Source organism: Antennarius striatus, chromosome 18 (assembly GCF_040054535.1).
Source record: "Antennarius striatus isolate MH-2024 chromosome 18, ASM4005453v1, whole genome shotgun sequence".
NCBI lineage: Eukaryota > Metazoa > Chordata > Actinopteri > Lophiiformes > Antennariidae > Antennarius > Antennarius striatus.
Window position 1 is genome coordinate 1,460,001 of NC_090793.1, and position 20,990 is coordinate 1,480,990.

The 20,990-nt window shown below is 49.8% G+C and overlaps 1 protein-coding gene across 8 annotated transcripts in view; it reads left to right on the forward strand.

The window, feature by feature from the left end:
- pard3ab (par-3 family cell polarity regulator alpha, b) overlaps positions 1 to 20,990 on the forward strand; it is an 85,211-nt gene that overhangs the window by 29,819 nt on the left and 34,402 nt on the right. For 5 of the 8 annotated variants that reach the window (XR_011038883.1, XR_011038882.1, XM_068341696.1 and 2 more), the window contains exons 6-20: positions 1,335 to 1,426; positions 2,704 to 2,787; positions 4,207 to 4,332; positions 5,198 to 5,583; positions 6,822 to 6,961; positions 7,061 to 7,189; positions 7,927 to 7,962; positions 13,358 to 13,549; positions 13,665 to 13,835; positions 15,067 to 15,214; positions 16,630 to 16,816; positions 16,902 to 17,044; positions 17,377 to 17,421; positions 19,458 to 19,688; positions 19,917 to 20,142. Coding sequence is in view for 6 of the 8 variants with exons in the window: in XM_068341696.1 (XP_068197797.1) it covers positions 1,335 to 1,426; positions 2,704 to 2,787; positions 4,207 to 4,332; positions 5,198 to 5,583; positions 6,822 to 6,961; positions 7,061 to 7,189; positions 7,927 to 7,962; positions 13,358 to 13,549; positions 13,665 to 13,835; positions 15,067 to 15,214; positions 16,630 to 16,816; positions 16,902 to 17,044; positions 17,377 to 17,421; positions 19,458 to 19,688; positions 19,917 to 20,142 (2,336 nt within the window). In the remaining 2 variants the exon portion in view is untranslated. The remainder of the gene's footprint in view (positions 1 to 1,334; positions 1,427 to 2,703; positions 2,788 to 4,206; positions 4,333 to 5,197; positions 5,584 to 6,821; positions 6,962 to 7,060; positions 7,190 to 7,926; positions 7,963 to 13,357; positions 13,550 to 13,664; positions 13,836 to 15,066; positions 15,215 to 16,629; positions 16,817 to 16,901; positions 17,045 to 17,376; positions 17,422 to 19,457; positions 19,689 to 19,916; positions 20,143 to 20,990) is intronic. The other 3 variants (XM_068341697.1, XM_068341698.1, XM_068341699.1) reach the window with 3 other exon arrangements.

The window sequence follows — 20,990 nt, forward strand, 5'->3', positions numbered from 1 at the left end:
CAATGTTCTATTCTACATGTTCTACACACACACACACACACACACACACACACACACACACACACACACACACCTGTGCAGGAATGTGAGCGCTGGTTTATGCACACATCCACTCTGCACACACAATAAATACAGATAAAACTTTCACACACACCGCAGAACTCTATGAGGGGAACCACACACACATTCATAATGCATGCGCTCCATTTCAAAACATGCTCACAGACACACACACACACACACACACACACACACACACAAAGGAAGTGGCTCTGAGCTGATTTATGAGGTAACGGTTCAGGTCTGCATGATTTATCCTGCAGCTGCACGGAGAACCAGAAACACACACACACACACACACACACACACACACACGCCGAGCCTCAGTGCGGCATCTGTGTGTGTGTGTGTGTGTGTGGATAAGTTAGTCCACCTCTGGATGATGAAGAGTTGACCAGTAGGTGTCGCTGTGGAGCTGGAACTAAAAAAGTGTGTGTGTGTGTGTGTGTGTGTGTGTGTGTGTGTTATTCCATCTCTTTCCTCCTCCTCCTCTGCTCTTCATCACCTCTGATCTTTGGGTTTTAATGTGACAGCAGCGTTCAACTGGGGGGGGGGGCATCCTCCCATTAATGTTTAATCACCCCCCCCCCGATTCTCCTCCTCTATATCCAGGAAACTAACAATGACTCTGCAGGAAGGGGCGTCGACCGCTCGTACCTGCCCGCCACCATTAACCCCCGCCCCCTGAATTATTAATGACCCCCGCCGGAGTCAGCAGGACATGCTAATGGTGGTCTGGGACGCCGCCAGTAGCCCCGCCCCCCCAACTGAGGCGCCGCTCCCGCCGGTCGGTCTGTCTAGAATTCTTGTTTTATTCCTACTTCCTGGAAATCATCAAAAGGGGGCGGAGCTCCTCCTCGTGATGATTTGATGAAAGCGTCATGGCAACCGTGCCGCCACCTGGGCGGCGAGCTGGTTTGATACCGATGAGGCCGCCACCCTCTCAGGTGTCGCCCTGAAACTTTAATGTCCTCCTCCTCCTCCTCCTCCTCCTTCCCTCCTCTCAAGGGAACGGCGTTCATTGGTGGGGGGGCGTGTGTTTTAGCTCCGCCCCCGATCTGCTCATCTCGCTGCTGTCAGGACAGCGACTCGTCTCGTGTCAGAAGGATGAGACGTGTCGCCCTGTTTCCATGGTTCCAGGTTTGACTCGTCGATCAGCTGATTAGGGGGCGAGGGGGGCGGAGTCATATTAAATCGGGTTCCTTCCTCTAACGTCGGCCAATCAGAAGCGAGGACGACACTCCTTCATCTTCCTCTCCTGTGCTTTATTTCAGGATGAAGAGGCCAGAGGGGAGGAAAACGGCCGGATCGATCCGGTTGGCCGAGCCGACTCGTGCATTGACCACGCCCCCGTGAGGTCACTAGAGTAAGTCGTCCAATCAGAGAACCAGAACGAAAGGAGAATTTTTCTGAAGGCCAATCAGCTGATTCTATTGGTTTAAAGGAGGCTTGTCTGCTCCTTCATTTGCATAATTCTCTCCTGCTGGAAACGAGTGATGCTCGTCTCCCACGCACCCCCATTAACCCCCCCCCCATCTACCCCCCCATCACTCCTGTTATTAACTGTGTTTTGTTGTTTTGCTCTGTTGCATGCTTCCAGTTTGATATGCAGGTAGGATGTTCGTTTGTTTTCCTGTCATTTCTCAGCTGACAACACGAGAGCCAATCAGAGCAGCTGGATCAGAGGTTTAGTTACAGCCCGGTCAAAGGTCAAACAGTAGAACCTCCAGATACGAGTTATTTGAGATATGAGCGAAAACCTGAGATACAACCTGTTCTTCAGTAAACATCAGTGAGACCGTATCTCGTTCTTTACCACGTGTTGGCGGATGGATACATCATCTGAGACTGCATCTCGCTCTTTACCACTTGTTGGTGGATGGATACAACATCGGCGAGACCGTATCTCGTTCTTTACCACGTGTTGGCAGATGGATACAACATCACCTGAGGCCGCATCTCGTTATTTACCACGTGTTGTTGGATGGATACAGCATCGGCGAGACCGTATCTCGTTCTTTACCACGTGTTGGCGGATGGATGCAACATCAGTGAAACCGGATCTCGTTCTCGTCGGTGGAGTAAAGACGTAGCTCGTGTGTTCTCGTGACTTTGGCGTTTCTTCTCGTTCTTAAAAATTGTTTACGCAACATATATATATAATTAATTATACATACGTAAAGTCTGCGTTTCTATTGGTTGATAAAAATATGTTTTTATTCATATTTTAGGGGTTTTAAGGTTTTTTTTTTACAAGACTAATGGATTCAAATGATTTTAGTTATTTTAAATGGGGAAATGTTTTACTTATGAGTTCAGTCACGAAACGGATTAAACTCGTATCTGGAGGATCTACTTTATCGGGTTTCTTTATCCCTGGATGTGAAGCTAGAGTTTTCCTTTCGTCTTGAGTTTCTTCTTTCTCCCTCACACGTCTTTAGTTTCTTTGATTAGTTTTGTCGTCCATCTCTCCTCCCCTTCCTATGTTCTCGTTTTTTCTTTACACCACTCTGTCGTTGTCATCGTCTCATTTCCTGTTCTGTTTTTTGTTTTCTCCCCACATGGTGCCGCCACCCCTTTTCTTTGCTCTCCACCCCTTCCCCACCCCCACCCTCGTCTCTCCATCTTCCATCCGTCTCCCAGAGACATAATCAAACTGGTGGAGGTGTCAAACGACGGCGGGCCCCTGGGAATCCACGTGGTGCCTTTCAGTGGGAGGGACCGCAGGTAAAGTGGGCGGAGCCTGTCTCAGAGGTCAAAATAAATCCACATCCCCATCAGGAGTGGAAAGTTTAACTTTATAACACCTACTGTTTTAAATAAATGTACCTGTTGAATCATTGTTGTAACACAAATACACACACACACACATTCTTGTATTACCTACATCGTGAAGCCATTTGCCTGTTGGTGGTGATCAATCACGGGGCTGTTTTTCTTTCTGGGGACCCTCCTCTTCCTCGGCGGCGGCTGTCAGGTCGACTTTACCCGATTCAAAGGAAACACAGAACAGGACCCGACACACACACGCCTGCAAACACGCCTGCAAACACGCCTGCAGCTGCAACACGGCTGTGGAGGAATTAGAGGAATTTCACATCTGGTTGAAATATCCCGAGACGTTCCGCAGATTTTTTGGTCGGGTTGATTAGCGATTAACGGGATTGGCGAGCACTTCATCGCTCCGCATCGCATCCTTCTCCTCTGTACGAGACTTAATCCACCTAAAAGCACGTTTATAATGCACTTCTCCCTCATTGGGTGAAGGTCAGTGGGTGTCGCCCCAACCTTTCATCAGAGAAATAGTCTCTCCAGAGCAAATCGTATTGTGTCGCCACTCCAATCCAATCAGCTGAAGCGTCTCTGAACTGTTTCAGTCGCCCCCCTCAGTAATCACATTCTCATTCGTATTGAATTAGCCGCCTTTTGGCGAGATTGAGCGCGAGAGCGACCGATCTCGTCGGGTTTTCCTGTGACCTTCGCTCCCGCCACCTCCACCGGATTGGCTTAGCACCGTCTGTGCCGACCCGCGCTGGATTTGCTTGACTGTTTATTCCACAAAGTGTCCTTTCAGGTGTCGTTAGCTTCTCGCAACCGCGGCGCGGGGAGGCTTAAGCCGGTCCGGGGCACCGGATTACGGCGGCTCGATTCGCCGCGGTGCCACGGATCAGCTTCCCTTCCCAACCGCCTGCCGCTCAAGTTTGACGCTGCCGCTTCCTGTCAGACTGGAAACACTCGTCATTGTAAGCGCAGACAAAAGGGCAGGAGGCGTGTTGGAGGGCGGCGAACGAACACCTGTGGCGCATCGACGGCGGCGGGCGAAGCTTCCAAATGTGTTGATGGCGTCTGAATAGACGGCCTCCCCCACAAACGGCTTCCTCTTGTCGGAAGGCTGATGATGAGAATGACAGGACCTCGCCGTGCGCTCCTTTCATTTGCAGGCGGCAATTAGCTGTAGCTCGTTTTAGGGCGGATTTTGTTTCGCCCGCCACGGGAGCGAAAAAATGTCTCAGAAATCAGTTTTGTGATGCAAAATAAAAGACGAGAGAATCCTTGATCCTGAACCGTTGTATCTCGCCGCTGTTGCCGCCATGTTGAATCGGCTGGTGGTCTTCCGTCTCTGACATGAACGTGTGAATGTTTCAGGACTCTTGGCTTGCTGGTCAAGCGTCTGGAGCGCGGAGGGAAGGCGGAGCAGCAGGGCCTTTTCCAGGAGAACGACTGCATCGTCCGGATCAATAACGGAGATCTGAGAAACATCCGCTTCGAACAGTAAGGCAGCGGCTCGGCGCCGACGGGCCCTCCACTTCCTGTTTGGCTCCTCTGATCTTTGCCTCCTGCTGCTTTGCTCCTCCTTCTTCCCCTCTGACGCCTGTGCCATGCTAAGCTAACTTCTGCTAAGTGGGCCTTCCTCACCTTTCCTGTTCCTTCTGTTTGGAGGATTCTTGGGAGAAGACTTTCCCAACTCCCCATATTGTATTTACTACCCGCCAGGAAATACTGAAGTTAGCTCCACCCTTCAGGCTAACGCAGCTAAGCTAGCTTTGCTAACCCTGAATACACACTAGCCATTTCCTATGAGGACATTAAAAAAAAACCTTGTTGTGATGTCATCAGCAGCTAGGAAGCAAACTTCCATGTATGGTCAACAGTCACTTTGGCCACTGGAGTTAGCGTCCTCCTGAGGGACGGTCATTAGGGGCTGGGAAAATGTGCCTGGAATTTCACAGTGAAGCTCTTAGCGGGCGTGGGGGGTCATGTTTGGGGTAAGGGGGGCATGTTTAGGGTGGGGGGTGTCATCTCTTGGACCTCCATGCAGCTGTCAAGCCACACCAGAGTCTTCTGTGTGAACAGGTGGTGCTAACAAGGAGCTCAGCATAAGCTAGCTAACTGTACATCAGCTCACACGGGGGGGGGGGGGGTCTCCTTCATCTGCAGCCAAGTGAGGGGATTATCTGATATGGCTGTCAGGGGGGTGGACTTCAGTCTGTTTGTGGAGCTGCTAATGCTAACAGTAAGAGTGTGTTTGAGGTGTGTGTGTGTGTGTGTGTGTGTGTGTGTGTGTGTGTGTGTGTGTGTGTGTAGGGGGGCTTTGTGGGGACCTCGCTCCTTAACGTTCCTCCTGTTTGTGTCCCAGAGCCCAGAACATGTTCCGCCAGGCCATGCGCTCCCCCCTCATCATGTTCCACGTGGTCCCGTCGTCCATGAAGGGTCACTACGAGCAGCTGGCGCACGCCGAGAGGAACCCCGCCTACGCCTCGGGGCGCTTCAGCCCCGACTCCCTGACCGGAAGCTCCGCCTCCGGTACCGACCACGCCCCGCACCGGATCCGCAGACACGGGTCGCAAACCCACCCGCACCCGGACCTGACTGACGGGTACCCGCCTCTGACCCACCCAGCGGTCTCTGCAGCCAAGCCCCCGACAGGACACGCCCACTCGCCTCAAAGGGCGTCGACCTCCACGCCTACGGGAGGATTCGGCAAAAAAGTGGGGAGGAGGCTCAACATCCAGCTGAAGAAAGGTGAGCAGAAGGACCGCCCCCCACTCTGAGCGCGTGCGATGTCGCAACTTGGGGGCATGTCTTCGGTGCGACCACCGCCAGCGGAGCATCAGTTCAGGCGCCGCTGCCAGGGAGCCAATTGCTAAGCAGCTGTAGGATGCTGCGGCGTCGGCCAGTTGAAGCATATCCCTCTCTCAGTCTGATACCCACAATGCACTGCTTTCTTCACTTCCAAGGGGCGTGGCTTGCTCTCGGTCATGGTGTTATCTGTTTTTGTTCCCACTTGTCGGAACAGACTCTTAGAAGATTATCAACGACTCCCATGATGCCGTTGGGCTCGTCTGCATGGTTTTTTGTTTTTTTTTTCTCGCTTGGAGCACGGATTAAACCCGGCGCCGTTTACACGCTCCAATCAGACGCCAGAATCCTCAAACCGTAACCCTAACCGCCGTTACATCATCAAGCTAACAAGTTCAAAAGAAACTGGGAACGCTTACAGCGTTTAGCGGCGAATAACGGCGCCCGCATCCGCCTGCTTGGAGCTGATTGGCTCGTCAGCTTGAGGGATGAGGCGGAGGATGTGAAGCTAAATATTTTAGCATTCTGCTGTTGCCGCGGTGGCGGGATTAAAGCTTAGACGCCGCTACACCCTTAGCGTTGTCTTGTTAACTCGTGGTGCACCGCGGCGATATGGAAGCCCCTCCCTCAGAGGCGGAGTTTGTTGATCATCATCATCTGCGTCGACAGGAGCACTTAAGCTTTGCTCGGCGGCCGCAGACAGGCTAATACGCGTCGTGCCAGAAGTCGTATTTCAATTTCTGGCATTAATTTAATTTCAGGAGGAATGAATAAAACATCCCGGGGCTGAAGCGGCGCTCTGGCGGAGTGTTCCCCTGATTACATCGCACAACTTTCCCACTTTACAAGAAGAAAATAACGTTCAATCGCTCATGGCCGAGCTAATTGAGCTCTCTGCTGACAGGAAGTGCGATTCTCAATCATTTCCTGTCCTAAATTTGCCCGATTGTCGGAAAATCGTTCAACTGTCCGTGCAGATTATCGATGATAAGCGACGCAGGCGCTCCTATTGGTTCCTGGTGGCTCCGCCCCCTGGGCTTCCCGGCAGTTCTCACAGACACTATCGCATCCGCCCATGTGAAGATGGATAGGTAACGCGTGTGGTGATGTCTTTGGATGGCGGTGTCACGCCTTTGCCCTCCCACCCTGTTCCCGTGGTAACGCCCCCCCCCCACACACAGGTCCCGAGGGGCTGGGCTTCAGCATCACATCGCGGGACGTCCCCATTGGTGGTTCGGCGCCCATCTATGTGAAGAACATCCTGCCTCGAGGAGCCGCCATTCAAGACGGACGGCTGAAGGCGGGAGATAGGCTGCTGGAGGTTAGGGCGGGGCCTAGTGGGGCAGGGCCTAATGGGGCGGAGCCTAACATGGCGTAACGGGGCGGTGGATACATATTGAGATCTGTTGTGTCTTCTCAGGTGAATGGAGTCGACCTGAATGGGCGGACCCAGGAGGAGGTGGTGTCTCTGCTCAGGGCCACACCCATGGGCGGGGCCGTGGGGCTCCTGGTTCTACGGCAGGAGGAGGCGTTCCTCCCCAGAGAACCGGTATGTTTATCATCCCACCCTTCCCCCCTTCATGTTAACCCGCCCCTCAGATAACATACCATGCTAACCGTACATTAGCGACTGTTAGCATGGCCGTCAGCGACTTCATGCTAACCATCGCTAATGTATCAAATCTGGTGTCATAAGCTAAGAGGGTGACGAAGGGCGATGATGATGATGATGCAGCTTCTGTCTTCAAAAAGAGCAGCATTAGCCCCTGAACGCTAGCGCTTAAGATGCTAACACCATCGCTAACCGGCTGATTTGTACGCCCCAAAAAGGTACTTGTTATCAAAATATGACAACAAATGAGAGATTTTCGTTTATTTTCAACTGTGACGTCAAACAAAATGAAAGAAAAGCATCATGGGGGAGGGGGGGGGCTAAAATAATGTTCCAAAGTTATTAAAAAATTAGGAATTTGAGAACAAAAAAGAAAACAAAAAAGAAAAAATGATGATACAGGAATATTGGTCTTGGTCCATTCGAGATTTTCTTGGTGAAGCAAAACAGGCACAGCTTTGGACACCAAAGCCGATTGTGAAGCCCCCCAGGACCCAATGAGATTTACTTAAAAACACAACATGTTAAAAATCACGTGAACACAGTTTCTCGGGTGAAAATTCCCCGCCGATGGTTTTCTATAGGGTTAATATTAAAATGTTTTCTCGGCGTCTAACTTTGAATGAAAGACCTTTTCTTGATTCTGATTGGCTTGTGTCTCCTCTCTCTTTCAGAACGCTGAGCCTCAGACGCAGTTCCCCAGAGATCCGGTAAGACTCCAACCTAACACCTCCTCCTCCTCCCCAACGCTCCAGTTGGTGGGCCTGTTCCTGTAGTAGATGTAGTTTTATTTTCAAAATCCATGAACAGGAAGTCAGTTAGCTTCACACAGCTGCTCCTAAATGATATATACATTTTATTGGTTCCTTTCTTTACCTGATTAGAAGCTGATTCAAGGCGGCGATGTATTGTAATCGTCAGTGTTCGTGTGTTCATATCTTCAAATTACCTTCACAACCGTTGCAGATAGAAAGATGAGAGAAAAAGCACATTACTCTGGCAGCAAAGGGGATAAAAATGAGATGATGACCTTGAGAAAACTACCGTAGGTCAAGGTCAAACTTCAACTTTTTGTACATTTTTTTGCACATATCTCAGGAACTGGGTAAGATAGAAAGATGAAACGAGAAGCGTTGGATTCAGGGAGGCAAGGGGATGAAAATTAGGTCACAAACATGACCTTGAAAAACTAGGTCAAGGTCAAATTTTTACTTTTATACCTTTTTAGGTACACATCTCTGAAACCTGATGAGATCTAATCACGAAACAAAAACCAACATTTTCAGGAAGCCAGAGGCACAAAAATGTGTAGGTCAGGGTGAAATGTTGAGTCCAGGATGTTGCGGTCTTTTCTCCTTCTCCGTCCAGCGGCTCTAATCCTCCTCTTTCGTTTGTTTCTGTTACGTCTCTTCATCCCTCCTCTTCCTCTCCATCTCTTTTCCTCTCACACACTTAAAGACGCTTTAACGACGCCGCTCCTCTTTCCTGCACCTGCGTCTGACAATAGTCGTCTGATCAAAGGCATCCGTCTCCGCGCCGGTCCTGATGGGGCCGTAACGGCTCCATCACATGAACATTTGGCCCCATTGTTTACGCCATTAGTCACACGGCGTTATGGAAAATTACAGCAGCGCCGCGTCGAGAAGCCATCAGCCGCCGCGCCGCGCCGAGATGCTATCTGTCACGTTTCCTGTCTGCGAGCCAGCCGCTCGCGAAGCTGCAGTCTGGCAGCGGCGGCAGAACATGACTCAGCAAATCAACACGTGGTTTAACTGAGAGGGGGCGGGGTTTGTTGGCGATGATGTCATCACCACGATGCTTCTTTATTTGTTTCTGATGTTCGGAAAAGAGTCGCAGCTTAAAGAAAAATTCTTTTTGTTCTCAAAGTGACTTTTATTGTGAAAGGTCACCATAAATCATCTGGTCTACAGCTGTTTGAGCTTTTAATCTGAAAGGGAATCGTTAGTGGTCCGTAAATTTGTAGGATTGCTAGCACCCTAGCTTAGCAGTGGTGGTAGCAACGGTGATCTTAGCGCCCTATCTTGGCTAGGGCGGTGATGTTAGCGTCCTAGCTTAGCCGTTGTGATGTTAGCACCCTAGCTTAGCCGCGGTGATGATAGCGCCCTAGATTAGCTGCGGTAGTTAGCACCGTAGCTTAGCCACAGTGATGTTAGCACTTTAGCTTAGCCGCAGTGATGTTAGCACACTAGCTTAGTCACGGTGATGTTAGCATGCTAGCTTAGCCACAGTGATGTTAGCGCCCTCGCTTAGCCACGGTGATGTTAGCGCGCTAGCTTAGCCTCGGTGACCCGTACGAGTCAATCAGAAATTCTTCTACCTCCGAGGCTTAATTAAAGTCATATTTCAAGCTCCCACCTGGCCTGGACACACACACACACACACACACACACACACACACACACACACACACACACACACACACACACAGAGGGTATACAATTACATAGACTGCATTTATATATTACAAAGTCAAAAGCACATCAACCATATGGCACTCCTCACACACGCCTCAAATACACTTCCCACAAACCTCACACACACCTCAGACACACCTCACACACACACACACACACACACACACACACCTCAGACACACCTCACACACACACACACACACACACCGGTGCACGCATACACGGGGTGGCGTGAAGCAGCTGCCGGTGTAATCGCCCCGGGTTGGATGTGGATTTAAATGGCTTCTGTGTGTGTGTGTGTGTGTGTGTGTGTGTGTGTGTTAGAGTATGTATGTGGGGGGGGGGGGGGGGGGGGGGGGTTGGAGTTTGACTGTCAGGACAGACAGAGGATTGGTGGGGGTGTCGTCTCTTCATGAACACGTCATGTGACACAGCGTCCACCTGTAGACACACGACCTGTCGCTGGAGGCTCCTCCCCTTCCTCCTCCTCTTCCTCCTGCAGGAGGCATCAGAAAGGAGGAGAGAAGAGACGGATTTTACCTCCACCAGAGAACATCCCCGCCTGAACGACAGGAAAGAACGTGGGCCGGAATGTTGTTCGTTTTGTTACAGGGGGGAGGGAGAGATGGGGGGGGGTTATGTGTGTGTGGGGGGTGTGTGTGTGTCTGTGGGGGGGTGAATGCACTGATAGAAAGTGAGGAAAGAGAGAATGAATAAAAGGGGGCGACAGTCGGCAGCAACAATGCCTCCACGCCCGACTTCCCTCCGCCAATTCCACACTTCACCGCCTCCCCCCTCCCTCTCTTTCCCGTTGCCCCCCGCCCACCTCCATCTTTTTTTTCTACTTCCCCTCAAGCAACTTTTCCAGATGCCGTTGAATTGAAAACTTTTGTTGGAACGAAGTTGGAACGAAGTCGGACTTCAGCCGCGATTGGTTTCTGACAGAGGAGAGAAAAGAACCGGACGAAAGAAGAGCGAGAGTTACGTACAAAAAAGAGAGGAGTTACGTACAAAAAAAGAGTTACGTACAAAAAAAGAGTTACGTACAAAAAAGAGAGAGTTACGTACAAAAAAGAGAGAGTTACGTACAAAAAAAGAGTTACGTACAAAAAAGAGTTACGTACAAAAAAGAGAGGAGATACGTACAAAAAAGAGAGAGTTACGTACAAAAAAGAGAGAGTTACGTACAAAAAAAGAGTTACGTACAAAAAAGAGAGAGTTACGTACAAAAAAGAGAGGAGTTACGTACAAAAAAAGAGTTACGTACAAAAAAAGAGTTACGTACAAAAAAGAGAGAGTTACGTACAAAAAAGAGAGAGTTACGTACAAAAAAAGAGTTACGTACAAAAAAGAGAGAGTTACGTACAAAAAAGAGAGGAGTTACGTACAAAAAAGAGAGAGTTACGTACAAAAAAGAGAGAGTTACGTACAAAAAAAGAGTTACGTACAAAAAAGAGTTACGTACAAAAAAGAGAGAGTTACGTACAAAAAAAGAGTTACGTACAAAAAAAGAGTTACGTACAAAAAAAGAGTTACGTACAAAAAAGGAGAGAGTTATGTACAAAAAAGAGATTTACGTACAAAATAGGAGAGAGAGTTACGTACAAAAAAAGAGTTACGTACAAAAAAAGAGTTACGTACAAAAAAGAGTTACGTACAAAAAAGAGAGAGAGTTACGTACAAAAAAAGGGTTATGTACAAAAAAGAGAGAGTTACGTACAGAGAGAGAAAAGAGCTTCACTTTGATGTTTCTTAATACTAAAGATTGATTCTGTAACGCAGAGAAGAGTCGAGCGCTGAGGATGAATCCTAGTATGAAGTGGAGGATCAGTGATGGAGAGGGCCAAAGAGGAAGATAGATGATGTCATCAGAACCTCGAGATGCAATTAAAGCTGAATTAAAGCTCCTAAATGTTGGTTTTCCTTCGTTTTTGGTTCATTTCTTCTTTGTTTTAACACAAAAAATGTTTAATCCATCAGTTTCTTTTCACCTTTATTCAACCTCTTTTAATTTGAAATTCATTCCCTCCCCCGTTCTGGATTTTCTTTTTCCTTTTACTCATATTTTAACGTCAATCAGATCAAAAACATTCTATAATATCGGCGCTAATATCGAGCTAACGGCTAACAGCCGCCACCGCATTTAAATTTAATTTATTCCATTAAATCCTAATGATTTCATAATAAACTCCTCAAATATTTAGATGAACAGATATCGTTGACGTTATTATTATGAATCTGCTTCTTATATTTTGTCATTTAAACCACCTTTAAGAGGATTACGTCTGTTTTTTTTAATTCGCATTAGTTTTTTGGGTTTTTATTTAATTTTATTTAAATTAGACTCACAATAATTAATTTCTTCTTGTTTTTGTGTTTTTTGCTGCTTTGTTTTCCGTTTTATCGGAAATAATTCCCGCTGGGATTCATTTGTGTGGAACCTGCCGACACCTTGGCAGCGCTTCACCACGCTTTATTCTCCCGCTTCCTCCCTGCACCGTTTTTTTTTCCCCTTCCTTCTTATTTCTGCCCCCTCTCTCTCTTTACCCCCCCCAACACCACCACCTCTCTTCCACCCCCCTACTCCACCCAGAGCAATTCCATCTCTCTCAGCAAACAAAGGGAGCTAATGACATGCTGACACCGAGCCCCGTGATTGAATTCATTAGACGTGCACAATAATTGCCAGACGTGAGCGCGCTCGCACGACTATTCAGAGGACAGCTGTCAAATAATAAGCAAGAGAGAATCGCTGCTCATTGTTGAGGGAGGGGGGAGTGATGGGAGGGGGGGGGGGTCGAGAGAAAGACTAGAGAGAGAAGCACCTGTTGTGGAAGAAAAAAGAAGCTCTAAGCTTGTCAGTGAACTGCTGTTAGCATGCAGGGCTAATGGGACTGTTAGCATGCAGGGCTAATGGAGCTGTTCCTGTCTGAGGTTCAGGGTCTAGAGTACAGGTGTGGTGGGTCTGATCTCTGGTCTGTAGTCTTGGGTTTCGGGTCTTGGGTCTCTGGTCTTGGGTCTTTGGTCTCTAGTCCTTGCTCTCTGGTCTCTAGTCTTGGGTTGCTGGTATCTAGTCTCTGGTTTAGGGTCTCTTTTCTTTAGTCTCCGGTGTCTAGTCTCTAGTCTCTGGTCTCTGGTCTTGGGTCTGTAGTCTCTAGGCTCTAGTCTTGGGTGTCTATTCTCTGGTCTTGGGTCTCTCTCTGGTCTTGGGTCTCTAGTCTCTGGTTTTGGTTTTCGGGAACTCTGAGTCTTGTGCCTCTGGTCTCAGGTCTCTGACTCTTTGTCTCTGGTCTTGGGTCTGATGAAGAGTGGCTCCAGTAACTTCAGAGAACCTCATCACCCTGAAGATTCTCCCCTCTGATTGGTTCCTAAAGCATTGACACGCCATCCTTCAGGTTTTAGCTCTTCTCTAGGAGCGGCCAATCAGAGGACGGCTCTAGCCTGCTTGTCTAAGAACCTGATTTTCATAAACTTTAATATCTTTGCTGCATTTAACACAAATAAACCTTCCGCGGCTGACGAAGCCCCGCCCCCTGACTGACCTCCTGTTACCGCAGGGACCGCTAATATGCTAATACCTCCATAGGCTGGTCCAGCGAGGGTCAAAGTTTAACCCTCGCTGGACCAGAAAGAGAACCGGGCGGATCTAAACCTGATGTTTCCTCTCCAGCAGAAGCCGGAGGAGGACGACCTTGTCCTGACCCCTGATGGGACGCGGGAGTTCCTGACCTTCGAGATCCCCCTCAGCGACTCTGGGTCCGCCGGGCTGGGCGTCAGCGTCAAGGGCAACCGCTCCAAGGAGAACCATGCCGACCTTGGCATCTTCGTCAAGTCCATCATCAACGGCGGCGCCGCATGTAAGGTAGGACATCCGGCGGCATTGACAGACCATAATAATCCCCTTAAATCCCGCCTCTTTTGAGAGATTAGATGATGTTTGACACATGATAGACACTGATTGGCCCTTGTCCCGACAGGACGGCCGGCTGAGAGTCAACGACCAGCTGATCGCCGTCAACGGCGAATCGCTGCTCGGCAAAACCAACCAGGACGCCATGGAAACGCTTCGCAAGTCCATGTCGACGGAAGGCAACAAGCGAGGGATGATCCAGCTGATCGTCGCCAGGAGGGTGTCCAAGAGAAACCAGGTGAAGAACGACCAATCAGGGAAAGAGCTGAGTGAAGGGGGCGTGGCTTTCGATTGATCGTCATTTGAAATTCTGTGTTTCTGTAAATCGATTGAAAAACATCTCATCGTGATTTTAATTAACGTTCAGATTTGATAGATTTCAAAAAACATTGATTGATCCGTCATTGATAACATATAGCTGTGAAGCCCCGCCCCCCCTCCTTCATGCCCCGCCCCCTCCAGGACAGCAGACTTTTCCTTTCCTGGTCAATGCCATGTTTCTAGATCCCTCGAACGCCGCGGCCAGTCGCGGGCGTCTGCGTGCACGCTGCCATGTGTGTGCACACACACATGCACATACATGTGTGTGTGTTCGAAGGGGGGGGGTGCATGTTTGCCTCCGGCGCCACCTCGCTGCTCTGCTCTCCTTTCCAACCCGGTGTGTCAAAGTTTTGATTTCCCCTCGGTCTGTCTGGTAATTGAAACCAGAGGCGAAGCCTGGAGGTGTGTTTTCTGCTCGCGTGTGTGTGTGTGTGTGTGTGTGTGTGTGTGTGTGTGTGTGTGTGTTGCTACATTCTGCTTATGCATGTATGAATTGACTTCCTTCTGTGTGCTGCTGTTGGCTGCAGACGTTGGATTCAGGTGCTGGGAGTTCGGTCAGTCTCCGCTTCGCACGCGGCGCCTGAGGCTCCGCCTCAGGGCATCGGGGGGGGGGGACTAATTTAATAATCAAGAAGAACGCGTCGGGCTGTTGTGGGGAGATGCTTCACCCCCCCTGTAGGAGTAGTATTTATATACCTCAGCCGTCCACAGAGTACCGGTCACCGTGGACGCGCCTCCAGGACGCCGTTTGTCCTGTGTCTGTTTGTTTACATCCCCCGACACCCGGTCTCTCATCGATCTCAGATGTTTGCATAAACACCCCCTCCCCCCGGCTCAATTATATCATCCTGAATATATCACGAGTGGTGGCGGGATGCGTCGCCATGGCGTTTTGCCGCATCCGACGGTCGATTCGTTAAAATCGTCTCATTTAAAGTCGGCGCCATATGGTGACCCCCCCAAAGCCAACCCCCCCCCCCCCCACCAGAAGTTGTTTGTGTGTTTGAGTCCCAGTAATTAAGGATTGACACTGAAAGCTCCCCCGTATCCGTCCCACCTGATTGGATCGGCGGCGTCACATGACCCGACTAAAGACGCGAGTCCAGGTTAGCTGCTAGCATGCTAATGACACCTCCTTCTTCCCCCAGGAGGCCCCCGGGAGCCCGCTGGGACCGCAGACGATCAGCACCCCCCTCGATGACCACGAGCGGCGGATCTCCCATTCGCTGTACGGCGGCCTGGAGGGGCTGGACGACAACCTGATGCCACGCCCCGGTCTGATGCCGCGCACCATTGGTGAGGCCACACGGCGCTCTCTTTGTTTTTTGAATACTAATGCAGGTTGTTGCCCCCCCTCCCTGACGGATTCTGGTCTCACCTGCCAGATTTTGTCAACACAGAAAATTGTGCTCATGCTTCACGGGGGGGGGGGTCTTCTGTCAGTCGCTGCTTTTTAACGTCTGCAGGAAATGTCAGGGAGAGGGACGCACCGCCGGACGAAAGGTCTCCGGACAATATGTCGGCACAGACGCCTCACAGCTGATCGATCGCTTTGGTGTGTGTGTGTGTGTGTGTGTGTGTGTGTGTGTGTGTGTGTGTGTGTGTGTGTGTGTGTGTGTGTGTGTGTGTGTGTGTGTGTGTGTGTGTGTGTGTGTGTGTGTGTGTGTGTGTGTGTGTGTGTGTGTGTGTGTGTGTTGGATTAACTCCAATAGATCAGTGTGTTTGTTTGCGTGAAGCGTTGATGGACGGGTGGAGAAGAGGTGATGACAGGAAGGGGCGTGGCTCTGGGGAGGAGTCGGATGAGAGCAGTCGGATGAGAGCAGTCGGATGAGAGCAGTCGGACGGATTAAAGCTGTGTTTAAACCCCGGTTTCGTTCTCCGCTGGGGGAGACGACGGTGGATGAACCCGGCAAGCCTGAGGAAGCTGCAGTCCTGCTGCAGTCGTCTGTTTTATATGTGTACACACACACACACACACGTGTGTGTACACATATACTGTATGTAAAGATACTGTATATATGAGAGGGAGGCAGTGGTTGCGGTGGGCGGGGCAGTGGGGGGGCAGTAAGGGGGTGTTTCTCACAGTTGCTGGAATACCTGTGGTTTCGCCGCCACAGGACGTAAATGATGCATCAGACCTTCTTAGAAGACAACGTCTCCATCCAGAGGACCTCCTGACCTCAGACGGGAGCCTGCAGGGCGGGGCCTGAGGTGCCCCGCCCTCCTTATTAATATTGCAAATAGTTAATAAGGAGTTTAGCTCAACTAAGCTTAACTTAGTTGAGCTAAACTTTGTTTAAACTTGGCTAAACTAACTAACTTTGCTTAGTTTAGCTAAACCAAGAAAAGTGAACACCTCCCACACTCAGGAGGCATTGGCCTAGCTTAACTAAGTTAATGCCTTAGCTAAGCTAAAATAAGCTAAGATAAGCTAAGCTAACACCTCCTACACTCAAGAGATGTTAGCTTAGCTTAGCTTCAGAATGACTGGAAGATGTCACACTTAGCCAATGAGGTGTTAGCTTACCCTAGTTTATCTGAGCTAATCTAAGCTAATGCTTTTTACACTCAGGAGCGTTCGCTTAGCTTCAGAATGACAGGTGTCTGTCACACGTAGCCACGCCTCCAGGCTGAAGCACCTGCGATCTTGTTAGATTAAACCCGCCCGCAGGAGGCGGGACTAAACGATGAACCAATCGTGTCTCCTCCAGGTCACTACCAGCTGTCGCCGACCGTCAACATGCCGCAGGACGACACCGTCATCATCGAGGATGACCGGCCCCCCCTCCTGCTGCCCCACCTGTCCGACCAATCGTCATCCAGCTCCCACGATGACGTCGCCTTCCCAGCTGACGCCACGCCGCCGTGGGCCAAGGAGCCGCCCGACCGGGTCGACAAGTGGGTGGAACGCTTCCTACTTCCTGTTTCCTCTTCTTTTTCCCGCTGTTCCTCCTCCTGATCGATAAAATTGATCTCCGTTCAGGTCGGACGACAACGATCCGGACGCGGCGTTCCGGCGGGAAGGCTTCGGACGCCAGAGCATGTCGGAGAAACGCACCAAACAGTTCGGAGACGCCGCTCAGCTCGACATCATCAAGACGCGCAAGTCCAAGAGCATGGATCTGGGTAGGTCATGTGACGCTCTAAACCCCGCCTCCCGACCGTGTGACATCGCTTTACTGGACGTTTGAGGCTCCGCCCATTCAATCTGCTTCATCCTCCTTTACTAGCCCTGCCTCCTCCTTCACTGGCCCCTCCCTTCTAAACCCTTCGCCCACCTCCTTCTCCCCGCATGGCGCCCCCCCCCCAACTTAAACTTGTGTGCGTTGTTTTTGGCGCCCCCTGGATGCTGCATGAGGAATGTGACGAGCACTAACTGAACTCCACATGTTTGTACCCTCCCCCCCTTCCTCTGACTCCGCCCCCGACCCCGCACCCGTTTCCTCTTCCTTTAACAGTAGCCGACGAGATTAACCTCACCCCCCCAACCGACAGCCACACAGGTAAGGGTCACGGAAAGGTCATCATCATCATCATCATCTTCAACTTCTTCATCATCGCTGATTCTGATGGCAGTGCTGGTACTGAGGGGGCGGAGCCTATATCTGACCCCCCGCCCCCAGAGGATTCCTTTGACATCATTGGCTTCGATTAATTATTTTTAACATTATTTAATTTAGTGGGAAACAAATGGTCACCTGACCCCTCGTCGGCCAGGCTCCGCCCACCGTCCCAGCCCCGCCTCTTGCTTCTATCTCCGGTTCTGGTGATTCATTTTTTGCTGACACACTGTAAAACATTCGGACGCTGAGTCATGGGGACTCAAACGCGCCACGGATTGTTCAGGAACACTGAACCTCATCTGGAGGCTCCGCCTCTTTTTGGACAAATCAGCCAGTTTTTTGGGACTATTTTCAGCGGCGTATTCACACGCGGTTGTTGCGTCTCTTTCACCTCCGGTCCGTTTCCTTCTCTCTCTTTGCTCCTTCTCTCCGTCCGTCTCCTTCCTCCCGTTCTTCCTCCTCCTCTTGGCTCCTCATCTTCATCACGTCTTCGCCGCTGCTCTCTGAACGCCGCCGTACGGGGTCAGGCGTGATTCGCCGCCGCACAAAAAGTATGACTGTAATTAAATTGTCATGTTTTTCTATATTTTGCCGATGGTTATTTTCCTTACAGTACATCACACACACACACACACACACACACACACACACACACACACACACACACACACACACACACACACACACACACACACACACACGGTGGACCCTTCTCTCGTGACCTCGTCCGTGTTCTTGAGGAACACCCAGATGTTTGTGAGGATAAGAGCTCCCAGAATGCATTGCGTCTCTTCAAACCTGAGGAAGATTTTTTTTTTTTTTTTAACTAAACCACAAAACTTTTTTTCTTTCAAAACTTAAATCGCTTCAGATTCAAATATCGATTTTTATAAAAAATACTCAACAAATCCAGACTTTAGCGTCGATCCGACGCGACCGGAGATAAATCCTCCTCCTCTGTGCGAAGAAAGAGAAACAGCAGCTCTTAAATTTGGCATTTAAAGAATATTTCAGAACTATTTTCTTCAGTTTTTATTCTTGTTGAAATGTCAGGAGAGAGAAAAAAAACAAAACTGAAATAAAAACGAGAAAACATTTGGTTTACGTTCGTTTCATGGATCCAATCCCAGAATCCTTGGGTGTTACTAATTGGCAGCGACCGGGAGGTCGGACGCTCCGGCTGTTGGTCGTTTCGGAGTCGCTGCTGGTGAAATATGTGTCGACGTTGCTGAGTCAGAGGAAAGAAATCTCCGTCATCCTCTTAAATTGTTGCTGAGTCATCATTTTTGCGACGCTTCATCGTCTCTTCGTCCTTGAGATCCGGTGCGTGAACTCGACTCGAAACGCTCCTCTTTATTTATCGCGGCATTAAAATAAGTTTTTAAGGTCAAGTAAATACAGAAAAACATCAGATTAAATCTGGATTAGAGGTTTTTATGCTTGTTTTGTTGAAAAATTAACAGATTAATAAAAGAGAAGAACCACCAATCTAGCATTAAGACGTCCAAATTAAATCCAAACATTGAACGATACGACCAGCATTCTAATTATGATAAAAAAAAATTATTTTAATTTTTAATAAAATTTTTAAAATAATATTAAACAATAATAATAAAAAAAATGTTAATTATAAATTTTTTTAAATAAATTTGAATCCAGTTTGAATCAACTTTATTAGCAGCGTCTTCGTAACGTTACACCAACGTTTGTTTCTTGTTGGTTCTGCTAGCTTGAGAGTTTCACCCTAGCGGTAATGTGTTCTGTGTTAGCGGCTGGAGGGGCCCCTTTAAGAAGGTGGTCATGTGACCGAGGCAAGCATCTCCACAAGCGTCCAGAGGGACTCATAGACAGATGTGGAGGAGGGAATCCACTCATTTACAACAAAACATCATTCAGAATCAGTGAGACAAACCTTTTTCACCTGCTAGCTGTTAGCTTAGCATTAGCATACCGCTAACACCTCTACCCTCCACCAGGTTCGTCCACCAGAGACGTGGGACCGTCGCTGGGACTGAAGAAGTCCAGCTCTCTGGAGAGCCTCCAGACTGCCGTCGCCGAGGCGACCCTCAACGGGGACCTCCCCTTCCACAGGCCACGCCCACGCATCATCAGGGGGCGGGGCTGCAACGAGAGCTTCAGGGCGGCCATCGACAAGTCGTACGACCGGCCGGCGGTGACGGAGGAAGACGACGAGGGCATGGAGACGCGTAAGGCGGCGCTAACACCATGCTAACAGCAACAACAATGCTAACAGCAAACTGATAGCAACAACGATACCCCGCGCTAGCCGCTAAATGTGGCTGCAGCATCTGCACTCGTGCATGGGAATGACAGCATTGTGGCTAACGCTAGCATTGTGGCTAATGCTAGCATTGTGGCTAATTCTGACGAGTTGATTAGTTTCCTCTCTTTCTTTTCATCCCCCCCCCCTCCAGTGGAGGAGGACACAGAGGAGAGTTCCCGATCTGGGCGGGACTCCGTCTCCACCATGGCCGACCCGACCCCCCTGTTGGGCCCGGAGAAGCCGCTGGTGAACGGAACCGGTCGCTCCAAAGAGGAGAAGAAGAAGGAGAAGGAGAAGAAGAAGCCGGACGGGGGGAAGGACAAAGAGAAGGGAAAAGCCAGGAAGGGAATGCTGAAGGGGCTCGGGGACATGTTCCGGTAAGAACCACCGAAACGATCCGTCCCGGTCCAGACCGAGCTTAGAACCGTCTGGACATGTTGTAAAGAACGAGATGCGTCTCCCTGATGTTGCATCCGTCCTCCCTGAGGTGTTCTCCAGGGTTCCGAACCGAAGGATCCTGCTTTATGTGGACCGGGTCGCCACGGTTGTCTGCAGGTGGTTGCTAAGCGATCATCCGTCCGTGTCGGCGGGCGTCGGTTGACGTGTGTTTAGAGATGTGTCCGTGTGCACACGCGTGTTCGAATCAATACTGTCTGCACGCCAATATTCTACAAATATTGATCCCAGGGTTGGGAACGCTCTCACGGACACGCCCCTTCTTGGAATAATAAAAACCGGGTTTGGTTGGGCTGTACGTCCGTCCAGCGTCAAACACACGCACACACACACACACACACACACACACTGGTCCCAGCTGGATCACAAACACAGTTTGAAGGATTTTTAAACAAATGAGCCACAAAAATCCAAATTTAAAAACACAACTGTTGTTTCAGCGTCGACAGACCGACAGCTGTGATTGGCTCATCGGTCCTGATCGTGTGTGTGTGTGTGTGTGTGTGTGTGTGTGTGTGTGTGTGTGTGTGTGTGTGTGTGTGTGTGTGTGTGTGTGAGATCAACAGAACCTTCACTAGCTGACCCTCTCATGTCTTGAAGGAATCACAATCAAAGCGTCATTATCATCAACCCACAACACCACACACACACACACACACACACACACACACACACACACACACACACACTCTTATTTTCTGATCATCGCTCGAAGCAACACCCGGTCTGTGAGTTTGGCACCGACAAAGATGATTGGTGCCCAGAAATT